General features: G+C 38.4%; 1 protein-coding gene across 3 annotated transcripts in view; it reads right to left on the minus strand.

Moving 5' to 3' along the window:
- The window catches only part of LOC128701865 (ubiquitin-protein ligase E3B), a 67,576-nt gene extending 41,951 nt beyond the window's left edge, over positions 1-25,625 (minus strand). The window contains exons 1-7 of one of the 3 annotated variants that reach the window (XM_053795829.2): positions 25,403-25,625; positions 24,040-24,236; positions 18,105-18,257; positions 10,895-10,997; positions 8,664-8,888; positions 5,295-5,483; positions 4,408-4,599 (exon numbers count right to left, since the gene is read on the minus strand). In XM_053795829.2, coding sequence (XP_053651804.1) covers positions 4,408-4,599; positions 5,295-5,483; positions 8,664-8,888; positions 10,895-10,997; positions 18,105-18,257; positions 24,040-24,200 — 1,023 coding nt within the window. In that variant the 5' untranslated portion in view covers positions 24,201-24,236; positions 25,403-25,625. Of the gene's footprint in view, positions 1-4,407; positions 4,600-5,294; positions 5,484-8,663; positions 8,889-10,894; positions 10,998-18,104; positions 18,258-24,039; positions 24,237-25,397 lie in introns of all 3 variants that reach the window. The other 2 variants (XM_053795821.2, XM_053795838.2) reach the window with 2 other exon arrangements.
- Between the last annotated feature and the right edge of the window lie 316 nt (positions 25,626-25,941).

Here is a 25,941-nt window from a genome sequence, read left to right on the forward strand (position 1 = left end):
AGGAGGTTTTGTGGGCGAGGGGCTTGGACTTCCAGCAAGCGTGCATGAGCGTGTTAGATAGGAGTGAATGGAGACGAATGATACTTGGGGCCTGACGATCTGTTGGAGTGTGAGCAGGGTAATATTTAGTGAAGGGATTCAGGGAAACCGGTTATTTTCATATAGTCGGACTTGAGTCCTGGAAATGGGAAGTACAATGCCTGCACTTTAAAGGAGGGGTTTGGGATATTGGCAGTTTGGAGGGATATGTTGTGTATCTTTATATGTATATGCTTCTAAACTGTTGTATTCTGAGCACCTCTGCAAAAACAGTGATAATGTGTGAGTGTGGTGAAAGTGTTGAATGATGATGAAAGTATTTTCTTTTTGGGGATTTTCTTTCTTTTTTGGGTCACCCTGCCTCGGTGGGAGACGGCCGACTTGTTGAAAAAAAAAAAAAAAAAAAAAAAATTATTTCTCATTGTTTTCTGTATGTAAAACTAGTTATTCTTTATAAAATGCATTTTTTGTTAATACTTTTGGGTGTCTGGAATGAATTAAGTGGATTTACATTATTTCTTATGGGAAACATTGCTTCAGTTTTCATTGAATTCGGCTTTCGTCAGACTTTCTGGAACGAATTAATGATGAATACTGAGGTTCCACTGTACTTCTTTTGTATGGTACTGTATATTCTTTACTTTTTTTACAGCAAGGAATATTTATATTGTACCATACATGTTTCCAAGAACATAACTACCACACAATACAAGGTTTGACTGTAGTCTTAACAGGCTAGCTAAGCAATCTTCTTTCAAAATTTTCCCTTCTTCAGAAAACAAATTGTAGAGACCATTCTAATTTTAAAACTTAAGTTCTGCATGTGAAAAAATTATGAGTATGAGAGAAATTAATATTCTTGAGCTATTCATCAGCATACTGAATACATGTACCTATATACAGCTGACCCTTAAACAACGTAGGGGTTAGGGGCACTGACCCCCCACACAGTTGAAAATTCACGTATAACTTTTGACCCTTCAAAAACTTTACTACTAATAACCTATACTGGTGACCAGAAGCCTTATCGATAACAAACACTTGATTAACATATATTTTGTATGTTTTTTTCTTTCTTTCAACACACTGGCCGTATCCCACCGAGGCGGGGTGGCCCAAAAGGAGAAACGAAAGTTTCTCCTTTTACATTTAGTAATATATACAGTAATATAGCCCCTTGCTCCTGGCATTTTAGTCGCTTCTTACAAGACGCATGGCTTACAGGGGAAGAATTCTGTTCCACTTCCCCATGGAGATAAGAGGAAATAATCAAGAACAAGAACTAGAAAGAAAATAGCAGAAAACCCAGAGGGGTGTGTATATATATGCTTGTACACGTATGTGTAGTGTGACCTAATTGTAAGTAGAGGTAGCAAGACGTACCTGTAATCTTGCATGTTTATGAGACAGGAAAAAGGACACCAGTAATCCTACCATCATGTAAAACAATTACAGGCTTTCGTTTTACACTCGCTTGGCAGGACGGTAGTACCTCCCTGGGTGGTTGCTGTCTACCAACCTACTACCTACAATTTTGTATGTTAAATGTATTATATACTGTATTCTTACAATAAAGTAAGATAGAGAAAAGAAAATGTTATTATTGCAGCACTGTACTGTATTTATCAATACTAAAAGTTTACATCATCTGTTTATGAGATGAATTGTGTCTGTCAGTATCTACATCAATATTGTCTTGTATGACACAAAACACTGTAGATGTTATACATATTACGAACATCAGACATCAAAAATGAAAAGATAACAGTAATACAGTATGTACTACAGTTAATTTTATGCAGTTGAGATTTAATATTGCATCATTACATTTGCTTACATTTCTCTCGACTGCAAATGGTGCCATGTATAATCTGCAAGTGTTTGTGTGTGTAGGTTTTGATCAATTTTAACTTTTTATAAGAGATTTGTTTACACAGCCTCTCCTCACTTAACAACATACTTGTTTGCTGACAACTCAGATTTACAACGGGCTCTCTGACCAGTATGCATACCTAAATAATGTGTATTAGAGCTGATTTCCTCTATTCCTTTTATTACAATATACAGTACACTACTGTATAAACATTTAAAAATATACCAGAAATGTTATAAATGGTGCAAAGGTGACATTAAAAGAATATCAAAGATGGTTGACACAAACCCACTACCATTATAGTGTGCTCCTCACTTAGCGACGAATTCATTTACCAACGTGGTCATAGGAATGCAACTCCATTGTTAAGTGAAGAGAGGCTGTATTTTATTGTAGTAAATTATAAAATAGACTAGTATTTACACATTTTATACATTTATGACATACCTAACTTTTTCTTAATTTCTTCCAATATAAGAAGAGCAGAGTATATGGAGAGTAAAAGAAAGGTAAAGAGAGTGGTGAGAGAGTGCAAAAGGAGAGCAGATGATAGAGTGGGAGAGGCACTGTCAAGAAATTTTAATGAAAATAAGAAAAAATTTTGGAGTGAGTTAAACAAGTTAAGAAAGCCTAGGGAAAATATGGATTTGTCAGTTAAAAACAGAGTAGGGGAGTTAGTAGATGGGGAGATGGAGGTATTGGGTAGATGGCGAGAATATTTTGAGGAACTTTTAAATGTTAAGGAAGAAACAGAGGCAGTAATTTCATGCACTGGTCAGGGAGGTATACCATCTTTTAGGAGTGAAGAAGAGCAGAATGTAAGTGTGGGGGAGGTACGTGAGGCATTACGTAAAATGAAAGGGGGTAAAGCAGCTGGAACTGATGGGATCATGACAGAAATGTTAAAAGCAGGGGGGGATATAGTGTTGGAGTGGTTGGTACTTTTGTTTAATAAATGTATGAAAGAGGGGAAGGTACCTAGGGATTGGCAGAGAGCATGTATAGTCCCTTTATATAAAGGGAAAGGGGACAAAAGAGACTGTAAAAATTATAGAGGAATAAGCTTACTGAGTATACCAGGAAAAGTGTACGGTAGGGTTATAATTGAAAGAATTAGAGGTAAGACAGAATGTAGGATTGCGGATGAGCAAGGAGGTTTTAGAGTGGGTAGGGGATGTGTAGATCAGGTGTTTACATTGAAGCATATATGTGAACAGTATTTAGATAAAGATAGGGAAGTTTTTATTGCATTTATGGATTTAGAAAAGGCATATGATAGAGTGGATAGAGGAGCAATGTGGCAGATGTTGCAAGTATATGGAATAGGTGGTAAGTTATTAAATGCTGTAAAGAGTTTTTATGAGGATAGTGAGGCTCAGGTTAGGGTGTGTAGAAGAGAGGGAGACTACTTCCCGGTAAAAGTAGGTCTTAGACAGGGATGTGTAATGTCACCATGGTTGTTTAATATATTTATAGATGGGGTTGTAAAGGAAGTAAATGCTAGGGTGTTTGGGAGAGGGGTGGGATTAAATTATGGGGAATCAAATTCAAAATGGGAATTGACACAGTTACTTTTTGCTGATGATACTGTGCTTATGGGAGATTCTAAAGAAAAATTGCAAAGGTTAGTGGATGAGTTTGGGAATGTGTGTAAAGGTAGAAAGTTGAAAGTGAACATAGAAAAGAGTAAGGTGATGAGGGTGTCAAATGATTTAGATAAAGAAAAATTGGATATCAAATTGGGGAGGAGGAGTATGGAAGAAGTGAATGTTTTCAGATACTTGGGAGTTGACGTGTCGGCGGATGGATTTATGAAGGATGAGGTTAATCATAGAATTGATGAGGGAAAAAAGGTGAGTGGTGCGTTGAGGTATATGTGGAGTCAAAAAACGTTATCTATGGAGGCAAAGAAGGGAATGTATGAAAGTATAGTAGTACCAACACTCTTATATGGGTGTGAAGCTTGGGTGGTAATTTCTAGGCTATCTCCATGGGAAAGTAGAACAGAATTCTTCCTCCGTAAGCCATGCATGTCATAAGAGGCAACTAAAATGCCAGGAGCAAGGGGCTAGTAACCCATTCTCCTGTATATATTACTAAATTTAAGAGAAGCTTTTGTTTTTCCTTTTGGGCCACCCCATCTCAGTGGGATATGATCAGTGCATTGAAAGAAGAAATATTTCTAGGCTATGTGGTTTGTCTGCGAGTTTTTTCAAATTGTCGTAAACCAAAAAAATTTCCAATATTTTTTTCTTTTCAACAAGTCGGCCGTATAAGTGGACCCACACAGTTCAAACCCATGTTGTTCAAGGGTCAACTGTATTCCAAATGCTGAATTTATCCTGGGTAGCAAAGTTTATTGCAGTGTCTATGTTGTACAATATACTGAGTAGTATAATGTACAGCATCTAAGCTACCAAGCAAAGTGATTTTCACTAGTTTAACACTTTTCAAACTGAAAATACATAATGAAGATGAACTTACACTGTACTTACATTAAACTTGGGAAATGCCAGCCTTGGAAGAGCTCTATCTTTTTCTTCATATGCCAGATGAACGAGGTTTGCTAGAAGACACAGAGAGTACGAACCTTCCAGAGTATTAAAGACAATACGCAAATTTTGTTCCGTCTGTACAAATTCCACAACTCTCTCAAATAGCTCATTGGCATGAAACATTTGTAATGCCTGATAAAAAAATTATCATTAGTAAAAACAAGTAAGTTTGTGGATTATTTTTGAATTTCTGGGATAATAAAGAATACTGTATAGAGTTAAAAAGTTTGATAAACAGAACACTGAAAAAAAAAATGCTAAAAATAAGGAAGATGAATTAGTGTTTTAAAAGGAGCATGAACTGGCAAAACTTGTTAAAGCTTACAGAATACAGGTAAGTAAAGTTCCAGCCCCTACATCATTACTTTCAGTGACTCATTACTCAGGGTTACAGAATTAATTGTTTGATATCAGAATCAAAAATTTTATTTTTAAAACATATAAAAAAGAAGTATGAAGAACTGAAAAAAAAATGGTGCTTAATTAAATCTTTGACACATTTCACTGAATAAATCTTTAAATTCTGCACATAAATTAGCACAACTTTTAGCTCATAATATACAGCAAATATATCTTCTCATGTCAGATAATACTGTACCCACATACACCTGATTTTATATAAACAGGATTAACAAAAAGAATTTTCTTGACAATAATCTGGACCAGGGATTATCTCAGAATTTTTAAATCACTGTCACATACACTGTATTGCTTCCCAAGAGTAAATTTGTAGTGAACAATTTCAATATGCATATATGCTACTTTTTCTTATGCAATGACAATAATATAAAGTATACACCTAGATAAAAAAAACTTTATGAACATACCTCAGGAGCTAAAGTAACCAGATGATGAATAAGTGCAGGAACACTGAGGATGTGGATGGTGATCAGTGAGAGAAGCTTGTCCGAATACTGAGCTGCCACGAGAGGACGCAGTGCCAGTGTTGTAATTGTTGTGACAGCTGGACCTCGCAGTGCCGCCTTCCCTCGACACAACCCTCGCACCAACACATGCTTTCGATCAAATCACAATAAATTATGTGTTTATATGTATGGCAATAATTTACTAAAAAAATATAATATTATATAAGAAGAACATAAGAACATAAGAACGAAGGAACACTGCAACAGGCCTACTGGCCCATGCGAGGCAGGTCCAAGTCTCCTACCGGCTTAAGCCAATGCACCCAACCTAGTCAGGTCAGGTCACATTGACTTAAGGGAGGAACACGGCAACCGACCTGTTAGCACAAGCTATCAGGTCTAACTCACACCCACCCACATCTACTCATGTATTTATCCAACCTATTTTTAAAGCTACACAACGTTCTGGCCTCTATAACGGTACTTGGGAGTTTGTTCCACTCATCCACAACTCTATTACCAAACCAGTACTTTCCTATATCCTTCCTGAATCTGAATTTTTCCAACTTAAAACCATTGCTGCGAGTCCTGTCTAGGCTAGATATTTTCAGCACACTATTTACATCCCCTTTATTTATTCCTGTCTTCCACTTATACACCTCAATCATATCCCCCCTAATTCTACGTCTTTCTAGAGAGTGCAGTTTCAGGGCCCTTAGTCTATCCTCATAGGGAAGGTTTCTGATACATGGGATCATCTTTGTCATCCTCCTTTGTACATTTTCCAGAGAATTTACATCCATTCTGTAATACGGTGACCAAAACTGTGCAGCATAATCTAAATGAGGCCTAACCAAGGATGTATAGAGTTGAAGAACAACCTGAGGACTCCTATTATTTATGCTTCTTGATATGAAGCCAAGGATTCTATTAGCTTTATTGCGAACACTTATGCACTGTTGTCTTGGTTTCAGATTACTGCTAACCAGAACTCCTAAATCTTTTTCGCAATCCGTAATATTAAGATCTACATTATTTAGTTTATATGTGGCATGGTTATTGTCCTGTCCAACATTTAGAACTTTGCATTTGTCTATATTAAACTGCATCTGCCACTTCTCCGACCACTGCATCAGTCTATTCAAATCTTCCTGGAGTGCTCGAATGTCCTCGTCAGAATGAATTCGACGGCCTATTTTGGTGTCATCGGCAAACTTGCCGATGTCGCTCTTTATGCCCTCATCTATGTCGTTTATGTAGATTGTGAACAGCAGGGGGCCCAACACTGACCCCTGTGGAACACCGCTCGTGACGCTTCCCCACTCTGATTTCTCCCCATTTATGCAAACTCTCTGCTGCCTATTTGTCAACCATGCCTCTATCCAGGAAAAAATTTCTCCACCTATTCCATGTGCTTTAATTTTCCTCAATAGTCTCTGATGTGGGACCCTGTCAAAAGCCTTACTGAAGTCCATATACACAATATCATATTCATTACCATGATCTACCTCCTCAAATACCTTAGTGAAAAAAGTTAATAAATTCGTAAGGCAGGAACGCCCCTTTGTAAAACCATGGGGGCGTTCCTGCCTGTACAGTGATTGCAACATCCTTGTGAATTTTTTGTCATACAGTAGTAACGTGTATACACCATTTTAATTAACTTATCTACAGCTTACTACTAATTTAGGGTTACCTGAAGAAGAAACATTTACCATTACTTCATCTCTAACTGCATTTTCTGAATACCCAAGGCATCACTATCTATTGGTGACCCACTGAAATACAGCCCAACCCATGAATTTATGCATTACGTAATCCACATGATTGGAATACAGTATATTACACAAAGCTTCCAATGAAGCCCATTTAGTGGATAGTTTTGATTACATATATGCTTTTTTGGTTCCCATTATGTTTTCATGTTTGGTGCACAACACCTATAGCAAAAATTTAACCATAGGATTTCATAAGTTTCAGTCCTTACTCTCTGCATAATATACATATTATAAATGAATTGTTATTGTACTGGAACATTTCTTAATGCTGACTCTTCAACATTTCTCTCTTGTATGCAAGAACCACCACTTCTCCTATGAGTCTTGAAAATGAGCACAGGCCAAAACCAGGATTCTGAGTTGCTTGCATTGCACGTAAAGTTGATGCTGTGGGATTCATCCTTAGCACGAGTATATGGTAAGTGAAGCCTTGGTCCATAGTTCAGTTATGATTTGTTTTCACTTCCATTTCTTCATCTTTACCTGTTATAGATTTAGTATGGAGTTTCCAGTAGATCTGTGACAGGAATCACTTCCTAACCTGGCTATAGAAGCAACATGTGAAGCTCTATTTTTTTCTTTGTTTTCGTGGGGAGGGGATGGGGGGGAAGAAGAAAATTGAAATAATACAACTAACTTGAAAGTAATGCTATAGTAAATCTTAAATTGCAAAAAACAAAACCACAACATACTATAAGATTTTTTATATCATTACAGTTATTAAAATGTGATTCTTCATTACAGGTTATGATATGAATGGTATACTGTGTGGTACTGTAGATATACTCTGGAAAAAATCTTCAGTGCTTTAATTATACGTGTCATCTTATTTCCAGGTGATCAATAAAGTTAACAGCTTGAATATTTTGATGGGAGTTTAAAGTGCCAACCCATTCTAATTTTTAAAACATTTTATTATTCATTGCCAGGTGCTAATTTCTGAACACTTAAATTGTTTGTATTGTATTAGGTTATGTTAGGGTAGGTTTACATAATATTATACAAAAGTATAAAAGTTTACTTAACCACAAGTGAAAAAAAAAGCAATGACACATCTGGCAGCAAGGTCTCACTGAAAATGCATATACAGTAATTAAAATCTACATATTTCTTCACACATGATGTGAGGACAGGATGCAAGAAGAGTACAGCAAGTTATCCAGAATGTTGTGTAACTAAAAACCACAATCTTGTCCTTTCATAATACCAGGAACTTTAGTGTGTTTCATATGACTGAAATAACCTTCATTTTAAAGCCCCACAGAGTACCACTATTCTCGTAAAATATTAATTTTTTTTTTCCAACAAGTTGGCCATTTCCCAACGAGGCAGGGTGACCCAAAAAGAAAGAAAATCCCCAAAATGAAAATACATTCATCATTCAACACTTTCACAATCACTGTCTTTGCAGAGGTGCTCAGATACGATAGTTTAGAAGTCCCTCCAAACTGTCAATATCCCAGACCCCTCATTTAAAGTGCAGGCACTGTACTGCCTATTTCCAAAATTTCTCAAACACTGTATCATTACACTGTAATAGCTAAATACTCACATTCAAAGTAGTGTACAAGCCCCTGCACACTAAATCTCCCATGATGTTTTCTGTTAGCTTATTAAGTGCTGGCCTAAGTGGTTCAAAATTCTTCATGCGCACAATCTTCCAAGTGTTAGTTGCAGTAAACGCAAGGAGGAGGTGCAGGTATAGGGATATCAGCCGGTTCTCTGATGATACTTCTGCTTGCAAACTTTCCAATACTTTGCAGGCAATGAAGAGAACCTGTCAGACACCAGCTGCATAAAGTACAAATGCAAGTAAATGTGCACATAAAAATATATTAATGTACCACATATAATCTACTCAGGACTACGGTACTGTATATCCAACTGAACTATTTATAGATTTATGGAAAACTTCAGACATGACCACAGAAACTCCTCAAACTAACACACCATGGAGTCAGGAGTCACTTAAAATGCTATCCGATCTTACCTCAGCAGAAGACATCTATAACTATAAATGATTTCATTTACTCTACTAATAAACCTATATTCCTCATAAGGGAGCATTCTAAGCCCTCTCCTATTCCATCTTTATTTCAAAATCTACCTACTGATCCTGCCATCTCAAATATGGCACACACTTGTTGATAATGAAACTTGTGTTTTCTCAAAAACTAACCATAATGACATGGTATTCAATTTAGTAAAAAAATCCACACTAGGATAACTATTACATGAAAATATTACAGAAAAGCCCCACTTAATTGCATCCTGATGTATAGATGAGGTATAGTGTAGCTGACATGTGGTTAGAAAGACACATAGAAAAACAAATCTATCTTACTTCAGCTCATTTTAAACCCCAACTCTACCAAAGGTGTAGTAAACCATTAGCAGCCAGGATGTGACCCACAACAGTCAGCTAACACCCAAGTACCTATTCAAAATACTGCTAAGTGAACAAAAGTAACAGGTATGGAGAGATTTGGATATGTACATCTCTACTCACTCAGAATTGAACTCAAGTCCTTCAGTTGTGAGCCAAAGGTACTGCCACTGGATTGTAAGGACACCACTGTATTATTTTTTAACAAAAAGGCCATTTCCCAGTGAGGCTGAGTGACTTAAAAAACATTCACCATTGCCAGAAGCATGCTGAAATTACAGTTCAAATGGCCTTACAAACTGTAACATCCACACCCCTCCTTTCAGAGGACAGTTATTGTATTTCCCATCTCCAGAACTCAAGTCTGGCAAACCAGGTTCCATGAATCCTCTCTTATATGTTACTCTGCTCACATTCCAACAGGACATTAAGTCATACAAACCACTTGTCTATATTCTGATCACACTAGCCTGCTGAATGTGCAAGCCACTAGCACTCATCTTTCCTTGGATGATCTCTACCCCTCTTACCTTCCTCCCCAGACTTATATACCCTCCTAGTCATCATACTGTGCACCATCCTCAGGGTTCTAGTTCTGCCCAGATCAAACTCACCGAGTGTCATCTTCCTTTTATTTTTTTATGTTCACTGAGAATATTTTATTTAGTTTTCTTTACCCACCTCAACAACCCCTCCTCATCCTTCTGAGAAGGTTTAATATATATATATATATATATATAGTGGAGGTATTGACAGTTAGCTTTTGTAGTTTTGGAAAATGACTGGAATGGAGTTGAACTGTGCATGACTAGGATCCTCTTACCATTATGCTTAGATGACCCTATATCCATAGCTATGAGGAATGAGAAGCAACCCTAAGGTAGAGGAAGCACTACTATTCTAACCAAGTGAATGATATCCAGGCTCAACAGCTTTTCTAACTGGTATTTAATCCTCTTAGCAATGTCACCAACTAATCTAGAAATGCTAATAGCAGAAACTGGAGGCAATGATGCAAGAAAAACTCGCATATTGTAGTGTATCTTCTCTCAATCAAGAAGCTTCTCAAAGTGTGGCATTTCAAGAAACATTCAAGGAGTAAGCTTTTTTTCATTAGAGCCAGGAACCTCAAGGTTGGGAAACTCATTCTCCTAGCTGCAGCAAACTACCGTACTGTTTAGCAGCAGCATATTTTTTTCTATTATTATTCAACATGAGCATACTCCAAGAACCTGTATATTTTCCTAAAGGTTATCAAAAAATAATTCTCAGTTGGCTAAAAAAGGAAGGCTCAGTACATAACATTATATACTAATAAGAATCTGTGTCAAAAATGTGTAAATAACAGAGAAATCACTAAAATACAATATGATTAATACTGATTATCATATACTCACATCTTTCATATGCTGAATCCAATGTAGAGTAAGGTCTTTATTCATGCCACAGGAAACATAACTCAGCTGCAAGTTCTCACTGTCCATGCTTGCCAACAAATATCTAAAGGAAAGTTACATAATGTAGAGAGTTTCATTCATCTTCACAATCAACTGTTCATCAAACAACTTTTATTTTTGATCTGTCCTAAATATCCTCACCTCTCTAACCCTTAACCCTTTCACTCTCTCTTACATATATCTATGTTTTAAGCACAGCACCCTCAAATATCCTGTGAGAGGTAAATTTTGGCCTAGACACGAGAGAATGGTTCAGTGCAGCAAGTGTGTACAGTATAAAACAATCCTGCTCCATGCACCGCATGATGAGAAAAGCAAACCACTGACCTTGTGTTTGCTTTACAATAGCTACTGTGAGGCATTTCCTAGGATGGTTTTTATGATTTTATTGGCTTCTTGGTATGAATTAACAGAATGAAAGACACACTACTGAAATAGGATGATTCTGGTTGGTTTCAGGACCAGAAGTAACCTGAAACAGAGCTCAAAGTCACGGAAATATCTGATCTTTTACAATTTTTCCAGAGAAAGGGTAAGGCACATCCCCCCCCAGTTTGTTTTATAGGTTTTTATGAGTCCATTTCAATCAATGGGACCCCCTAAACCATGACCAAACATTTCTGGTTATATTTTATTATCCGAGAAATAGGATAAAACTTTGATTTCCTGCATGATGATGGATTCAAAATGGAGGGCAAGTGCAATATAGGAGAGGCCTGGGGATGCAATTAACCCTTTCAGGGTTGGTGCCGTACTATTACGGCTTGCACGCCAGGGTTGGTGCCGAACTAGTACTCAAATTCTAGCGCCTTCAAATCTACCGAGAGAAAGCTGGTAGGACTACACATGAAAGAATGTGTCTATGTGGTCAGTGTGTGCAGTATAAAAAACTCCTGCAGCACACAGTGCATGAGAAAAAAAAAAACTCCGACCGTGTTTTTGGTTTAAAACAGCGACTTTGCAGTGTATTTTCGTATGTTATTTATGGTTGTATTCTAGTTTTCCTAGTCTCATTTTATAGAATGGAAGACATATTATGGAAATTGAGATGATTTTTATTGGTTTCACAATGAAAAGTACCTTGAAATTGAGCTCAAAGTAGCAGAAATGTTCGATTTTTGCCAGAGTTCAAAATCAAATCAATCAACCCACGCGTCCAATACACGTCAATTGGTGAGTCTAATATTCTTTTACAAGTCTGCTGATATTATTTAGACCATTTCTACACTAATGCAGTAGTCTGCATAACAGTAAATCTTCTATTTTTTGTGAGAATAAAAATTCAAAGTGGAAAACAAAAGAAATGTAACAGAGGCCTGGGGATGTGACTAATGAACAGAGGAAATGTTATTTTAGTGCCAGGAATGTCTGTCTTGTTTATTCTGGACCCTATTTGGAAATTGGTATCTTTTGAAATTTGTGTGAAATTGGCAAAATTGCTAATTTCGGACCACTTTGCTGGATAGTTGAAATCGGTAAATGGGTGGTTTCTTGTACTCATTCGATAGAAAACATGGAGTTCTAGCGAAATAGTTATGATTTTTGTCCACTGGTACATTGGAATTGGCCAAAAATAGGGCTCAAAGTGGACAAAATCACCAATGCGCAAACATCGTCGAGACCGCTAACTTCGCGAGAGCGTAATTCCGTAAGTTTTCCATCAAATTTCATACTTTTGGTGTCATTATGATCGGGAAAAGATTCTCTATCATTCCATAAGAAATTTTTTTTTTTTTTTTTTAAATTTCTGACCCTGAGAACAAGTTTAGGAGAGGGCCTGCCAACCCTGAAAGGGTTAATGGATAGGTTGCATTAGTTGCCGAAATGTATTACAGAGTTTATTTTGGATTCTGTTTTTAAACTGGAATTTATTTAATTGTCAAACTGGCCAAATTACCTACTTCTGTGAATGTTATAGAGAAGTTCTGATAGTTAAATAAGTGGGTTCTTGTGTTCAATCAACAGATTGGAAGGCATAATAGCAAAAAAGCTAAGAACTTGGTCAACCAGACTGGAAGGCATACCAGGTAAAAAGCTAAGAACTTGGTCAAACTGAGCAATGGAATTGACTTAAAATAGGATTCAAACTGAGCAAAATTGTCGAGACGTAAATTGCGCCCAAACAAACAACTTATTTCCCGTATAAATCATTAAGCTTTCCATCGAATTTTGTAGTTTTGGTGCCATTAGCTTCAGAAAAATAATATCTACAATTTCAAAAAATTTTGTTTATTAAATTCCAACACTGTCAGCACTTTCATTTTTGTGGGCCTGACAGTGAAAGGATTAACCTGTTGCTTGCAGAAACCTTGCCAAACATATTGTGGTCAGCTTTTGTTATTATTTACTGTGTTTTTGTGTGTGTCTAGATCTATGTGGTCAACAGGGACCCATATGACTAACTTGCTTAGTTATTAAAACTTTGTGGCTCAGTCCCTGGACTCATTATGTGCCTCTAATAATTTGAATGCTGCCCACACAATGGGTATGACAAAATAAAGATATTAAACTAACTAATCCATGAAATCGTTGGTTATAGAGATAAGCGATGAGTCCAGGATTCTTCGGTATTGAGTGTTGTCTTCTGTGGCCATAAGTCTTGAGTTTCTGTAGTTAATTAAATGGTTGTGTAAATTGCGATGTTGTACCAACAATTTCAACCAGAACAACGGCTTCTATAACATAGCTGAACCACTCGCCAAGAAACTTCTTCATCGCTATCCCACATAAGAACATAGAACACTGCAGAAGGTCTACTCACAACTTCTCCAATACCCCTGCCAAGCTACCCAAGACTCTTTAACCCCACCCGGTAGATCATCAGATGCAGCATTCTCCACCTGACCTCAACATTCTGAACCTGACTATAAATTCTCCGGTACCTTCCACCCCAGGTAGATCTGTGTGTGACTTGAAAAAGCCCACTGTGTGGGCGAAATGTTGTCAATAAACGATCACATTAAACTGCATATGTGTTTATGTTTCCATTGTGTCGGTATTTTATACCATTTATTTTCAAATGGTGCCATCACAGCTTCTAAAACTCTTCCTCCTTTATAATTACCGACTGTTCTTTCCACTACTTTCTTTCTATTTTGAAGCATCCTTCTCATACCTTTCTTTTTTGCCTAATTAGTGTCTTGACTTGGCAAAACATGTCCTACAATAGACTGATACAGCACTCCTAGTTAAGCAACCAGCAAAGAAAAAAATATACTATATATGAGAAACATAACACACAAAAAAGTCTGAAAGCTGGAACTGATGGGATCATGACAGAAATGTTAAAAGCAGGGGGGGATATAGTGTTGGAGTGGTTGGTACTTTTGTTTAATAAATGTATGAAAGAGGGGAAGGTACCTAGGGATTGGCGGAGAGCATGTATAGTCCCTTTATATAAAGGGAAAGGGGACAAAAGAGATTGTAAAAATTATAGAGGAATAAGTTTACTGAGTATACCAGGAAAAGTATACGGTAGGGTTATAATTGAAAGAATTAGAGGTAAGACAGCCTGTATCGGAATCAGTGCTACTTCAAAGTACCCAGACTTTCCTTCAAAAGGCTCGTAGCATCTTACGAAAATCAGAACAAGGCAAAAAACTACTTAAACTTTTACCAGGTCAACCGAAACCAGCACGCCTGTATGGCCTTCCTAAGACACACAAACCTGGCATCCCACTACGGCCTATCACTTCGGGCATAGGGAGTGCACCACACAGACTAGCCGGCCACCTTGCCAAATACCTTTCAGCGCTTCTGGGCACTATCAGTCAAGCCCACCTCAAACACTCAGGTGACCTTCTCTCCCGAATTTCCAACCTGAATGTCAAAAACAAAAGCATGGCTTCCTTCGATGTCACAGCCCTCTTTACCAACGTTCCTACTGACGCTGCAATCAACATTCTGAGACAGAGGCTCACTGAAAACCACGACCTCCCTTTACCTCTTCTAGATTTCATCAATCTAGTGGAACTGTGTGTTAATTTCAACTTCTTCAAGTATCAGGACAACTGTTACAAACAATGCTTTGGGATGGCAATGGGCAGCCCGCTCAGTGCTGTGCTTGCCAACCTCTTCATGGAAAACTTGGAGACAGAGAAATTCAGCACCCTCATTCCCAACACCGTTACCTGGCTAAGATACGTTGATGATATATTGGTTTTCTATCCGAGACGTCTCAATATCCAGGCCCTTCTCAACAAGATCAATGCAGTTGAACCATCAATAAAGTGTACACTTGAACTCGAAAATGATGGCAAACTTCCTTTCCTCGACGTTCTACTGTGCAGATCTCCCGACAGTGACAAACTTCTCTTCAAAGTGTATAGAAAACCTACCAACAAGGACGATCTTATACACTTTTATTCACACCAAGATACCCGCACTAAGAGAGGAGTCCTCATTGGCTTCTTCTTGAGAGCTCTTCGCATCTCCAGCCCTTGTTTTCTAGAAGAAGAATGCACTTACATAACACAAGCCTTTACACATCTTCAGTTCCCATCTTTCTTCAGCCGAGATTGCAGACTCAAGGCACAAGCTATCCTCAACAAACCGCCCATGGAACAGCCCCCTAAACAGTTCATAGTACTCCCATGTGGCGATGTTGCCACGAATACTCGCCGGGCACTTGGTATGAGTAACATCAACGTTTCCACCATAAACACATCCTCTATCAAAGACCTCACTACTAAACGCAGCCCCACACCTCTAACTTCTACAGCAGGCATCTACACTATCCCCTGTGGGTTCTGTCCCAGGAAATATGTGGGCGAGACAGGCAGAGATCTTGCAGTCCGCCTGAATGAGCATCGAAATGCCTCTAACAGAGACGATGTAAGGTACGCCTGTGTCCTCCACAGAGACTCCACGGGGCATTTGATGAACTGGAACGAGGCACAACTCGTTCTCACCGAACCAGACCTCAGACGCCGACGGTGCCTAGAAGCCTCACTAATCACCGTCACCGACACTATAGAACGCAACACTGGAAACTACAAAATTTCAAAAACATTGGCATATATGATACTTAAGCAGCACCAACCCAACAACACAGGAGTCACGTGATTTCATCGTCTACCCTCGCCTCGCATGGGCCAGTAGGCCTTCTACAGTGTTCCTCCATTCTTATGTTCTTATGACATTCCTCAGGTCACGTGCGTCACATCTCACTCTCCGCCTATATATATAATGTCTTTCTACCCCTGTATGTTAGAAGTGATCAAGGTTCCAGGACCGAAACGTTTTCTAATAAATATGTTATAGTGTTTGCTTACGTGTCTTTCTAAACCAACTTGTCGGTATTTATTACCAAGGTTTATACCAAGACAGAATGTAGAATTGCGGATGAGCAAGGAGGCTTCAGAGTGGGTAGGGGATGTGTAGATCAAGTGTTTACATTGAAGCATATATGTGAACAGTATTTAGATAAAGGTAGGGAAGCTTTTATTGCATTTATGGATTTAGAAAAGGCATATGATAGAGTGGATAGAGGAGCAATGTGGCAGATGTTGCAAGTTTATGGAATAGGTGGTAAGTTACTAAATGCTGTGAAGAGCTTTTATGAGGATAGTGAGGCTCAGGTTAGGGTGTGTAGAAGAGAGGGAGAATACTTCCCGGTAAAAGTAGGTCTTAGACAGGGATGTGTAATGTCACCATGGTTGTTTAATATATTTATAGATGGGGTTGTAAAAGAAGTAAATGCTAGGGTGTTCAGGAGAGGGGTGGGATTAAATTATGGGGAATCAAATTCAAAATGGGAATTGACACAGTTACTTTTTGCTGATGATACTGTGCTTATGGGAGAATCTAAAGAAAAATTGCAAAGGTTAGTGGATGAGTTTGAGAATGTGTGTAAAGGTAGAAAGTTGAAAGTGAACATAGAAAAGAGTAAGGTGATGAGGGTATCAAATGATTTAGATAAAGAAAAATTGGATATCAAATTGGGGAGGAGGAGTATGGAAGAAGTGAATGTTTTCAGATACTTGGGAGTTGACGTGTCGGCGGATGGATTTATGAAGGATGAGGTTAATCATAGAATTGATGAGGGAAAAAAGGTGAGTGGTGCGTTGAGGTATATGTGGAGTCAAAAAACGTTATCTATGGAGGCAAAGAAGGGAATGTATGAAAGTATAGTAGTACCAACACTCTTATATGGATGTGAAGCTTGGGTGGTAAATGCAGCAGCGAGGAGATGGTTGGAGGCAGTGGAGATGTCCTGTCTAAGGGCAATGTGTGGTGTAAATATTATGCAGAAAATTCGGAGTGTGGAAATTAGGAGAAGGTGTGGAGTTAATAAAAGTATTAGTCAGAGGGCAGAAGAGGGGTTGTTGAGGTGGTTTGGTCATTTAGAGAGAATGGATCAAAGTAGAATGACATGGAAAGCATATAAATCTATAGGGGAAGGAAAGAGGGGTAGGGGTCATCCTCGAAAGGGTTGGAAAGAGGGGGTAAAGGAGGTTTGTGGGCGAGGGGCTTGGACTTCCAGCAAGCGTGCGTGAGCGTGTTAGATAGGAGTGAATGGAGACGAATGATACTTGGGACCTGACGATCTGTTGGAGTGTGAGCAGGGTAATATTTAGTGAAGGGATTCAGGGAAACCGGTTATTTTCATATAGTCGGACTTGAGTCCTGGAAATGGGAAGTACAATGCCTGCACTTTAAAGGAGTGGTTTGGGATATTTACAGTTTGGAGGGATATGTTGTGTATCTTTATACGTATATGCTTCTAAACTGTTGTATTCTGAGCACCTCTGCAAAAGCAGTGATAATGTGTGAGTGTGGTGAAAGTGTTGAATGATGATGAAAGTATTTTCTTTTTGGGGATTTTCTTTCTTTTTTGGGTCACCCTGCCTCAGTGGGAGACGACCGACTTGTTGAAAAAAAAAAAAAAAATCTATGAATCACAGAATTACCTGTAAAAGAAATTATAATGGAATCTACATTGTTACAATAGTGAATTAACAAGTGTAATATATGTAACCTTTTGTTACGGTACAGTAGTACTATACTTTACACTGATACTGAGTAAGGAAGAACTTGTGAGACTTTAAGAAGCAAAGCCTTGCATAACAAAAGTTGGTTATAGAAAGGATATATTGAACTTATAAACTGTATACTGCTATATATTGCTATGAATCAAAGGTATATTTACCTAGTAAATATCTCAAATCTCTTCTCATCCTTCTCCAATTTAAATATCTTAATGAAGTGTGTGATCTGTTGGAACACATCCAAGGCAGGAGGTAGTGTGGGTGTCTGGTCCGACAGTACTACTTCACTTCCGAACAAGTCGTCAAACCTTTCCCTGAAGAGCGTCAAAATGATAATTAACACTATCACATCAACTATAACACAATCAATCATCATAGATGTTTTACATTATTTCTTGTGTAGTTGCTGGGTATGTAGTATGACAAATTAACAAGATATATGTAGCAAAGAGAGAACTGAGGAAAGACACACATAATCAAAGTTATTTGTGGAAAATGCTTCAGTAAAAGTAGAGTAATATATGCAAGCAAATTTGAAGGTACACGAATTTGGGGGTTCAACTGAATTGGTACTGATACTGACATTACATCTCTAGAATGGCCCACTTCTTACATTGTTTCCAAGTCCTTTCTTTATTTTGCATAGCACTCCAACACCTTTCCTTGAATAAATATCTTCAATACCTCTTCGTTACTCACGTGTGGAATAAACTAGTACTTTATTTGTTTGCTTAATATGACTAGCATCTTAATCTTTCAAGAATTCCCTGATATTCTGCACATGACGTTTATCAAAGTTTTTTGACTGATATGGTTTTTTGAATGGATGAATCCAAAGCTCTCATGTAGGCTACCGTCAGTAAATTCTGTTGTAGCTCGGTATGTCTCTCGAAGGCACAATCAGTAACTGAGACAGACCAGTGACCATGAACTCCACTAAGATTAGAATTTCACATTAACTATAAACTATACTGTAAGCAGTCTGACAATTCCCAGCTCAACCAATTCACTACTCTGTTTTCAAATATTATATGCTTAATAAACATGGAAGCATGAACATCAAAATGGTATACAATACCGACAGGTTGTTAGGTAAGACACATATGCAACAGTTAGACGACTTTATTCCGAAACGTTTCGCCTACACAGTAGGCTTCTTCAGTCGAATACAGAAAGTAGGCAGGAACAGTAGAGATGTGAAGACGATGTAATCAGTCCATCACCCTTAAAGTCGTAGAATTTGAGGTTGTCAGTCCCTCGGCCTGGAGAAGTTCAGTTCCATAGTCAGGAACTATCTGAAGATCAAGCGACAGTGCGGAGACTTAAATACTGTCGGAAGGAGAGGTGCAGGGTAGTAGTAGTAGTAGTAGTAGTAGTAGTAGTAGTGAGAGGCCACTGAGAAGGCCAAGTGAGAAGTGTTGGATCTGAGAGGGACATGACCTCTCAGTGGCCTCTCACTACTACTACTACTACCCTGCACCTCTCCTTCCGACAGTATTTAAGTCTCCGCACTGTCGCTTGATCTTCAGATAGTTCCTGACTATGGAACTGAACTTCTCCAGGCCGAGGGACTGACAACCTCAAATTCTACGACTTTAAGGGTGATGGACTGATTACATCGTCTTCACATCTCTACTGTTCCTGCCTACTTTCTGTATTCGACTGAAGAAGCCTACTGTGTAGGCGAAACGTTTCGGAATAAAGTTGTCTAACTGTTGCATATGTGTCTTACCTAACAACCTGTCGGTATTGTATACCATTTTGATGTTCATCTTGTCAGACACTGCAACACGTGGCATCTTGGTACAGAAAACACCTTGGACAAGCTTTTCAAGTGAGAAGTGTTGGATCTGAGAGGGACATGACCTCTCAGTGGCCTCTCACTACTACTACTACTACTACTACTACTACTACTACCCTGCACCTCTCCTTCCGACAGTATTTAAGTCTCCGCACTGTCGCTTGATCTTCAGATAGTTCCTGACTATGGAACTGAACTTCTCCAGGCCGAGGGACTGACAACCTCAAATTCTACGACTTTAAGGGTGATGGACTGATTACATCGTCTTCACATCTCTACTGTTCCTGCCTACTTTCTGTATTCGACTGAAGAAGCCTACTGTGTAGGCGAAACGTTTCGGAATAAAGTTGTCTAACTGTTGCATATGTGTCTTACCTAACAACCTGTCGGTATTGTATACCATTTTGATGTTCATCTTGTCAGACACTGCAACACGTGGCATCTTGGTACAGAAAACACCTTGGACAAGCTTTTCAAGTGAGAAGTGTTGGATCTGAGAGGGACATGACCTCTCAGTGGCCTCTCACTACTACTACTACTACTACTACTACCCTGCACCTCTCCTTCCGACAGTATTTAAGTCTCCGCACTGTCGCTTGATCTTCAGATAGTTCCTGACTATGGAACTGAACTTCTCCAGGCCGAGGGACTGACAACCTCAAATTCTACGACTTTAAGGGTGATGGACTGATTACATCGTCTTCACATCTCTACTGTTCCTGCCTACTTTCTGTATTCGACTGAAGAAGCCTACTGTGTAGGCGAAACGTTTCGGAATAAAGTTGTCTAACTGTTGCATATGTGTCTTACCTAACAAAACATGGAAGCAGTTGAGGTGAGGCAGTCAAGACATTTGCTCATAACCAAAAATCTACACCTATAATATAATGAAATACGCTAAGTTTCCACAAATGGGCTATAAATACCAATAAGAAAAAGTACAGCACAGTCTCAATAATACAACAAAGGTTTCACTATCTTTATACCTAAATAGCACAGTGAAGAGTACCAAAATACCCAAAGTTATGTAGTCCAATCATAATGTTCTAAACATTTTTCAAGAAACCAAGAAACATTACCTGAAGTGAAAAATAAGACTGAAATTCTTTACAAATATCAGCTAAGACTATGGGGCATATTCCATGGTACGAGTACCATGGAATATGCCCCATATGGTGCACATACAAGGTGCTATCAAAAAGCTCCTGTAATAAATTTTTCACACACTTAGTGGGTGAAATATGTTAAGTATCATGGTGAGTTTCATTACAATTAGTCATTCTGTTGAGGTTAGACAGGCATTTTTTGTTGTGTTGTCAGTGTGATGTTGCAATTTTTTTTTTTTTGGTAACAGAATGGATCTTTAAAAGAAAGCAACATGTATATATGTGAAAATCTGTTTCAAGCTAGTAAAAAGAGCTAGTGAAACTCACAAAATGCTTCAGCAAGCATTTGGTGATGAAGCAATGGATCGGACAGTGTTCTGAATGGTTTTCTCAATTCAAAGTTGGAGGAACATCAGTTGAGGATGATGAACACTCTGGTTGTCCATCAAATAGAGATTATGAGGTTAAAGTTGCAAGAGAATCGAAGACTAACCCAAAAGGATTCTTTCAGGTATACAGAAGTAAGATCAGGGACAAGATAGGCCCAATCAAAAGTTCCTCGGGTCAGCTCACTGACAGTGATAAGGAAATGTGTAGAATTTTTAACACATACTTCCTCTCAGTTTTTACACAGGAGGATACCAGCGATATTCCAGTAATGATGAATTATGTAGAACAGGACGATAATAAACTGTGCACTATTAGGGTCACAAGTGACATGGTCCTTAGGCAAATAGATAAATTAAAACCTAACAAATCCCCAGGCCCTGATGAACTGTATGCAAGGGTTCTAAAGGAATGTAAAGAGGAGCTTAGCACACCTTTGGCTAATCTTTTCAACATATCACTACAAACTGGCATGGTGCCAGATAAGTGGAAAATGGCAAATGTGATACCTATTTTCAAAACAGGTGACAGGTCCTTAGCTTCGAACTATAGACCAATAAGCCTAACCTCCATAGTGGGAAAATTTATGGAATCAATAATTGCCGAGGCAGTTCGTAGCCACCTTGAAAAGCATAAATTAATCAACGAATCTCAGCATGGTTTTACAAAGGGGCGTTCCTGCCTTACGAATTTATTAACTTTTTTCACTAAGGTATTTGAGGAGGTAGATCATGGTAATGAATATGATATTGTGTATATGGACTTCAGTAAGGCTTTTGACAGGGTCCCACATCAGAGACTATTGAGGAAAATTAAAGCACATGGAATAGGAGGAGAAATTTTTTCCTGGATAGAGGCATGGTTGACAAATAGGCAGCAGAGAGTTTGCATAAATGGGGAGAAATCAGAGTGGGGAAGCGTCACGAGCGGTGTTCCACAGGGGTCAGTGTTGGGCCCCCTGCTGTTCACAATCTACATAAACGACATAGATGAGGGCATAAAGAGCGACATCGGCAAGTTTGCCGATGACACCAAAATAGGCCGTCGAATTCATTCTGACGAGGACATTCGAGCACTCCAGGAAGATTTGAATAGACTGATGCAGTGGTCGGAGAAGTGGCAGATGCAGTTTAATATAGACAAATGCAAAGTTCTAAATGTTGGACAGGACAATAACCATGCCACATATAAACTAAATAATGTAGATCTTAATATTACGGATTGCGAAAAGGATTTGGGAGTTCTGGTTAGCAGTAATCTGAAACCAAGACAACAGTGCATAAGTGTTCGCAATAAAGCTAATAGAATCCTTGGCTTCATATCAAGAAGCATAAATAATAGGAGTCCTCAGGTTGTTCTTCAACTCTATACATCCTTGGTTAGGCCTCATTTAGATTATGCTGCACAGTTTTGGTCACCGTATTACAGAATGGATATAAATTCTCTGGAAAATGTACAAAGGAGGATGACAAAGATGATCCCATGTATCAGAAACCTTCCCTATGAGGATAGACTAAGGGCCCTGAAACTGCACTCTCTAGAAAGACGTAGAATTAGGGGGGATATGATTGAGGTTTATAAGTGGAAGACAGGAATAAATAAAGGGGATGTAAATAGTGTGCTGAAAATATCTAGCCTAGACAGGACTCGCAGCAATGGTTTTAAGTTGGAAAAATTCAGATTCAGGAGGGATATAGGAAAGTACTGGTTTGGTAATAGAGTTGTGGATGAGTGGAACAAACTCCCAAGTACCGTTATAGAGGCCAGAACGTTGTGTAGCTTTAAAAATAGGTTGGATAAATACATGAGTAGATGTGGGTGGGTGTGAGTTGGACCTGATAGCTTGTGCTAACAGGTCGGTTGCCGTGTTCCTCCCTTAAGTCAATGTGACCTGACCTGACTAGGTTGGGTGCATTGGCTTAAGCCGGTAGGGACTTGGACCTGCCTCGCATGGGCCAGTAGGCCTTCTGCAGTGTTCCTTCGTTCTTATGTTCTTATGTTCTTAACATCAAAAACAGATGTCAACATTGAAAAAGTGAAGAAGGTTTTCATGAAGGTTATCATCAGAATGGTGCAAATTCTGTGACAATTTCTCATGAGTTGTGTAAAAGCATTTTTAATGAAAATTTAAACGTGAGGTGAGTAGGTGTGAAATGTGCGCCCAGCTTGTTGACTTAAGACCAGAAAGACCATCGTTTTCTGACCAAAAACAAAGTGGCAGTCATCCTCCATCCTCCTTACTCCCTAGATACTGCCCCCATGACTTCTTTCTCTTCCCATAAATAAAAATGGCACTCAAGAGACAGTTTTAATGATGTAAGACTTATGCAAAATCACAGGCTGCACTAGATGCCATTAGGAAAGAAGAGTTCCATATATGTTTCAAGAAGTGGCAGAGAAACTGGAATCAGTGTACAGCCTCCCAAAGACAGTACTTTGAGGGAGACAACTTCAGCTAAGTAATTAGATAACCCTATATATTTTTTCACAGGAGTTTGAGAACTTTCTGATAGCCCTTGGTATATGTCAATTACAATGCAAAATTATTGGTCCATTTTTTAGATGCTATTTGAAAGTCCACCATGTCATTAGAAGAAACCAATTCTCAAAACAATCATCAAGAAGCAATAACCCCAAAAGACAATAAGTACATTGCCAGTGAATAAGCTTTGTAAGATTTAACAAAATTATTTGGATACATGTAATAAGATACTGTTCTGAAAATAAACTACAGTATTGAAAAATATTGGGATAATGTAATTGTTATTACATTTAAAGCCCTAAAAAAAAAATTTCTCTCACCTGACATTTTTATCCAATGAACAACGGACAAGCCAGCCCCGAACAGTGGCCTGTATCTTCACAGCAGCTTCATCTCGTCTTCGTTCTGCTGCTCGCTCTTCTCTAGCTTCCCTTGTTGCCTCCAAAAATGCTCCTCGATTGGAACTGTTTGTCCCAAACATCTTGGGGGAGCTGCTGCCTGTTGCCCTTATCCACCTCTAAAAATACAAACAGTACAGTGGTCCCTTGAGTTAGGATGGTCTTGAGTGATGATAATTTTGAGTTATGATTTAGTAAGTTTATTCAGGTACAGATGCACATAAATACAGTTAAATAATCCTACATAGCAGCATATATGTAGATTACCTAGTTGCAATGATCCGGGTGTTAGCCCAACGATCGTCTTGTTATCAATTACTGATTTATGCCAGTTGTGCCTTAAATTTTACAAAGACGTGGGCAGGAGTCAAGGCTGCACATTTCATTTTATGGTCATGAGTTAACCGACATGAACTGAGAATGTTGTATTTTATGTAGCATATTTACTTATGTACAACATTTTAAAAATGAACTGATGATATAATTAAAGTACCTAACTGTATACCTCAATTATATTACCCCTCAATTTGTCTTTAAGATAGGTTACATAAAGTTAGATTAAGTAAAGTTAGGATAGGAAGCATTAAGAGTTAGGTTAAGTAAAATTAAGTTAGGTAGTTAGGATAGGGAAAGACAGGTTAGGTTAATTAAAGTTTATCTATGAACATTTTTGTTATGAATAAACAACAAGATCCATAAGTATACATATTAATGTGGGCGGCAAGAAGCCGAAGAGTAACCCCACAGTACAATACTTGGGTGCCACTATGCACCTCAGTCAGTGGGTGGGGGGTGCCAAGCGCTATAGCTCAATCCCCAGAAAAACACACAGGTTATTTAATTAATAAAAGGTGTTAAACCCGTATGGGTCACACAATGCCGAGTAGCCAAAAGAACATTTATAACAAGACATATTTGACACATTAAGCTGTAGTATTTATATTAAATTTACAAATGTAAGATTATTATTATTACAAATATAACCAAGAGCTAAACCCACTGGGGTCTACAGATGTTATAAAGTATTATAATTATTAGAATTATGGAAGAGAGCTAAACCCGCAAGATTATACAGAATGTTATGAAGTAAAAAGATTAGCATGGGAGAGCGCTAAGCCTGTAGGAGTCAAAGAGCACTAGTTAAGTGGGAGGTAACCAGGTAAAGGACCCTTGGATCAAAAGCCCTTCATAAAATGCCCCCTTAGTGGGTATTATATGACAACTCCATAATTATGACCCATAATAATCTTAACACCACAAGAGTGTCTTGTGTACAGTACCGTACAGGGAGCCCCTGCCTGGCAGGGTCTTGTGGCTTCTCCCCGTATTTAAGGTGGTACAAGTGGCAGGGATGTTAGTGAGATGTGGTACAGTGTACCTGTGTGGTGTAGGGACACACCAGGTAACACACCAGGTAACACAAGTGTCACAATCAACTGTGACACCACAACACTGTGACGTCACCACCACCAGGGACTCGCCCGTAGCTCAGTGGTCACACCCTCACCAACTATAATTTGAAGTAAGTTTATTTAAGTACAGATACACATAAGTACAATTATCATATATAGTGTAACTTAAGTAGGATAACCCAAAAAAGTCAGACAAAGTGACTTATTTACAATGCAAATAAGTCACTTTGACCTTTTTCGGGGGAGGGTTATCCTAGGAACCCTATGTGATAATTGTACTATTTACGTGTACTTGTGCCTCAATATACTTTTTTATTTATGTATAATAATTGTACTTATATGTACCTGTGCCTAAATATACATACTTATTTATATTAACTGTACTTATGTGTACCTGTGTCTAATTATACAT

The sequence above is a fragment of the Cherax quadricarinatus genome, chromosome 37, assembly GCF_038502225.1.
Source record: "Cherax quadricarinatus isolate ZL_2023a chromosome 37, ASM3850222v1, whole genome shotgun sequence".
Lineage (NCBI taxonomy): Eukaryota > Metazoa > Arthropoda > Malacostraca > Decapoda > Parastacidae > Cherax > Cherax quadricarinatus.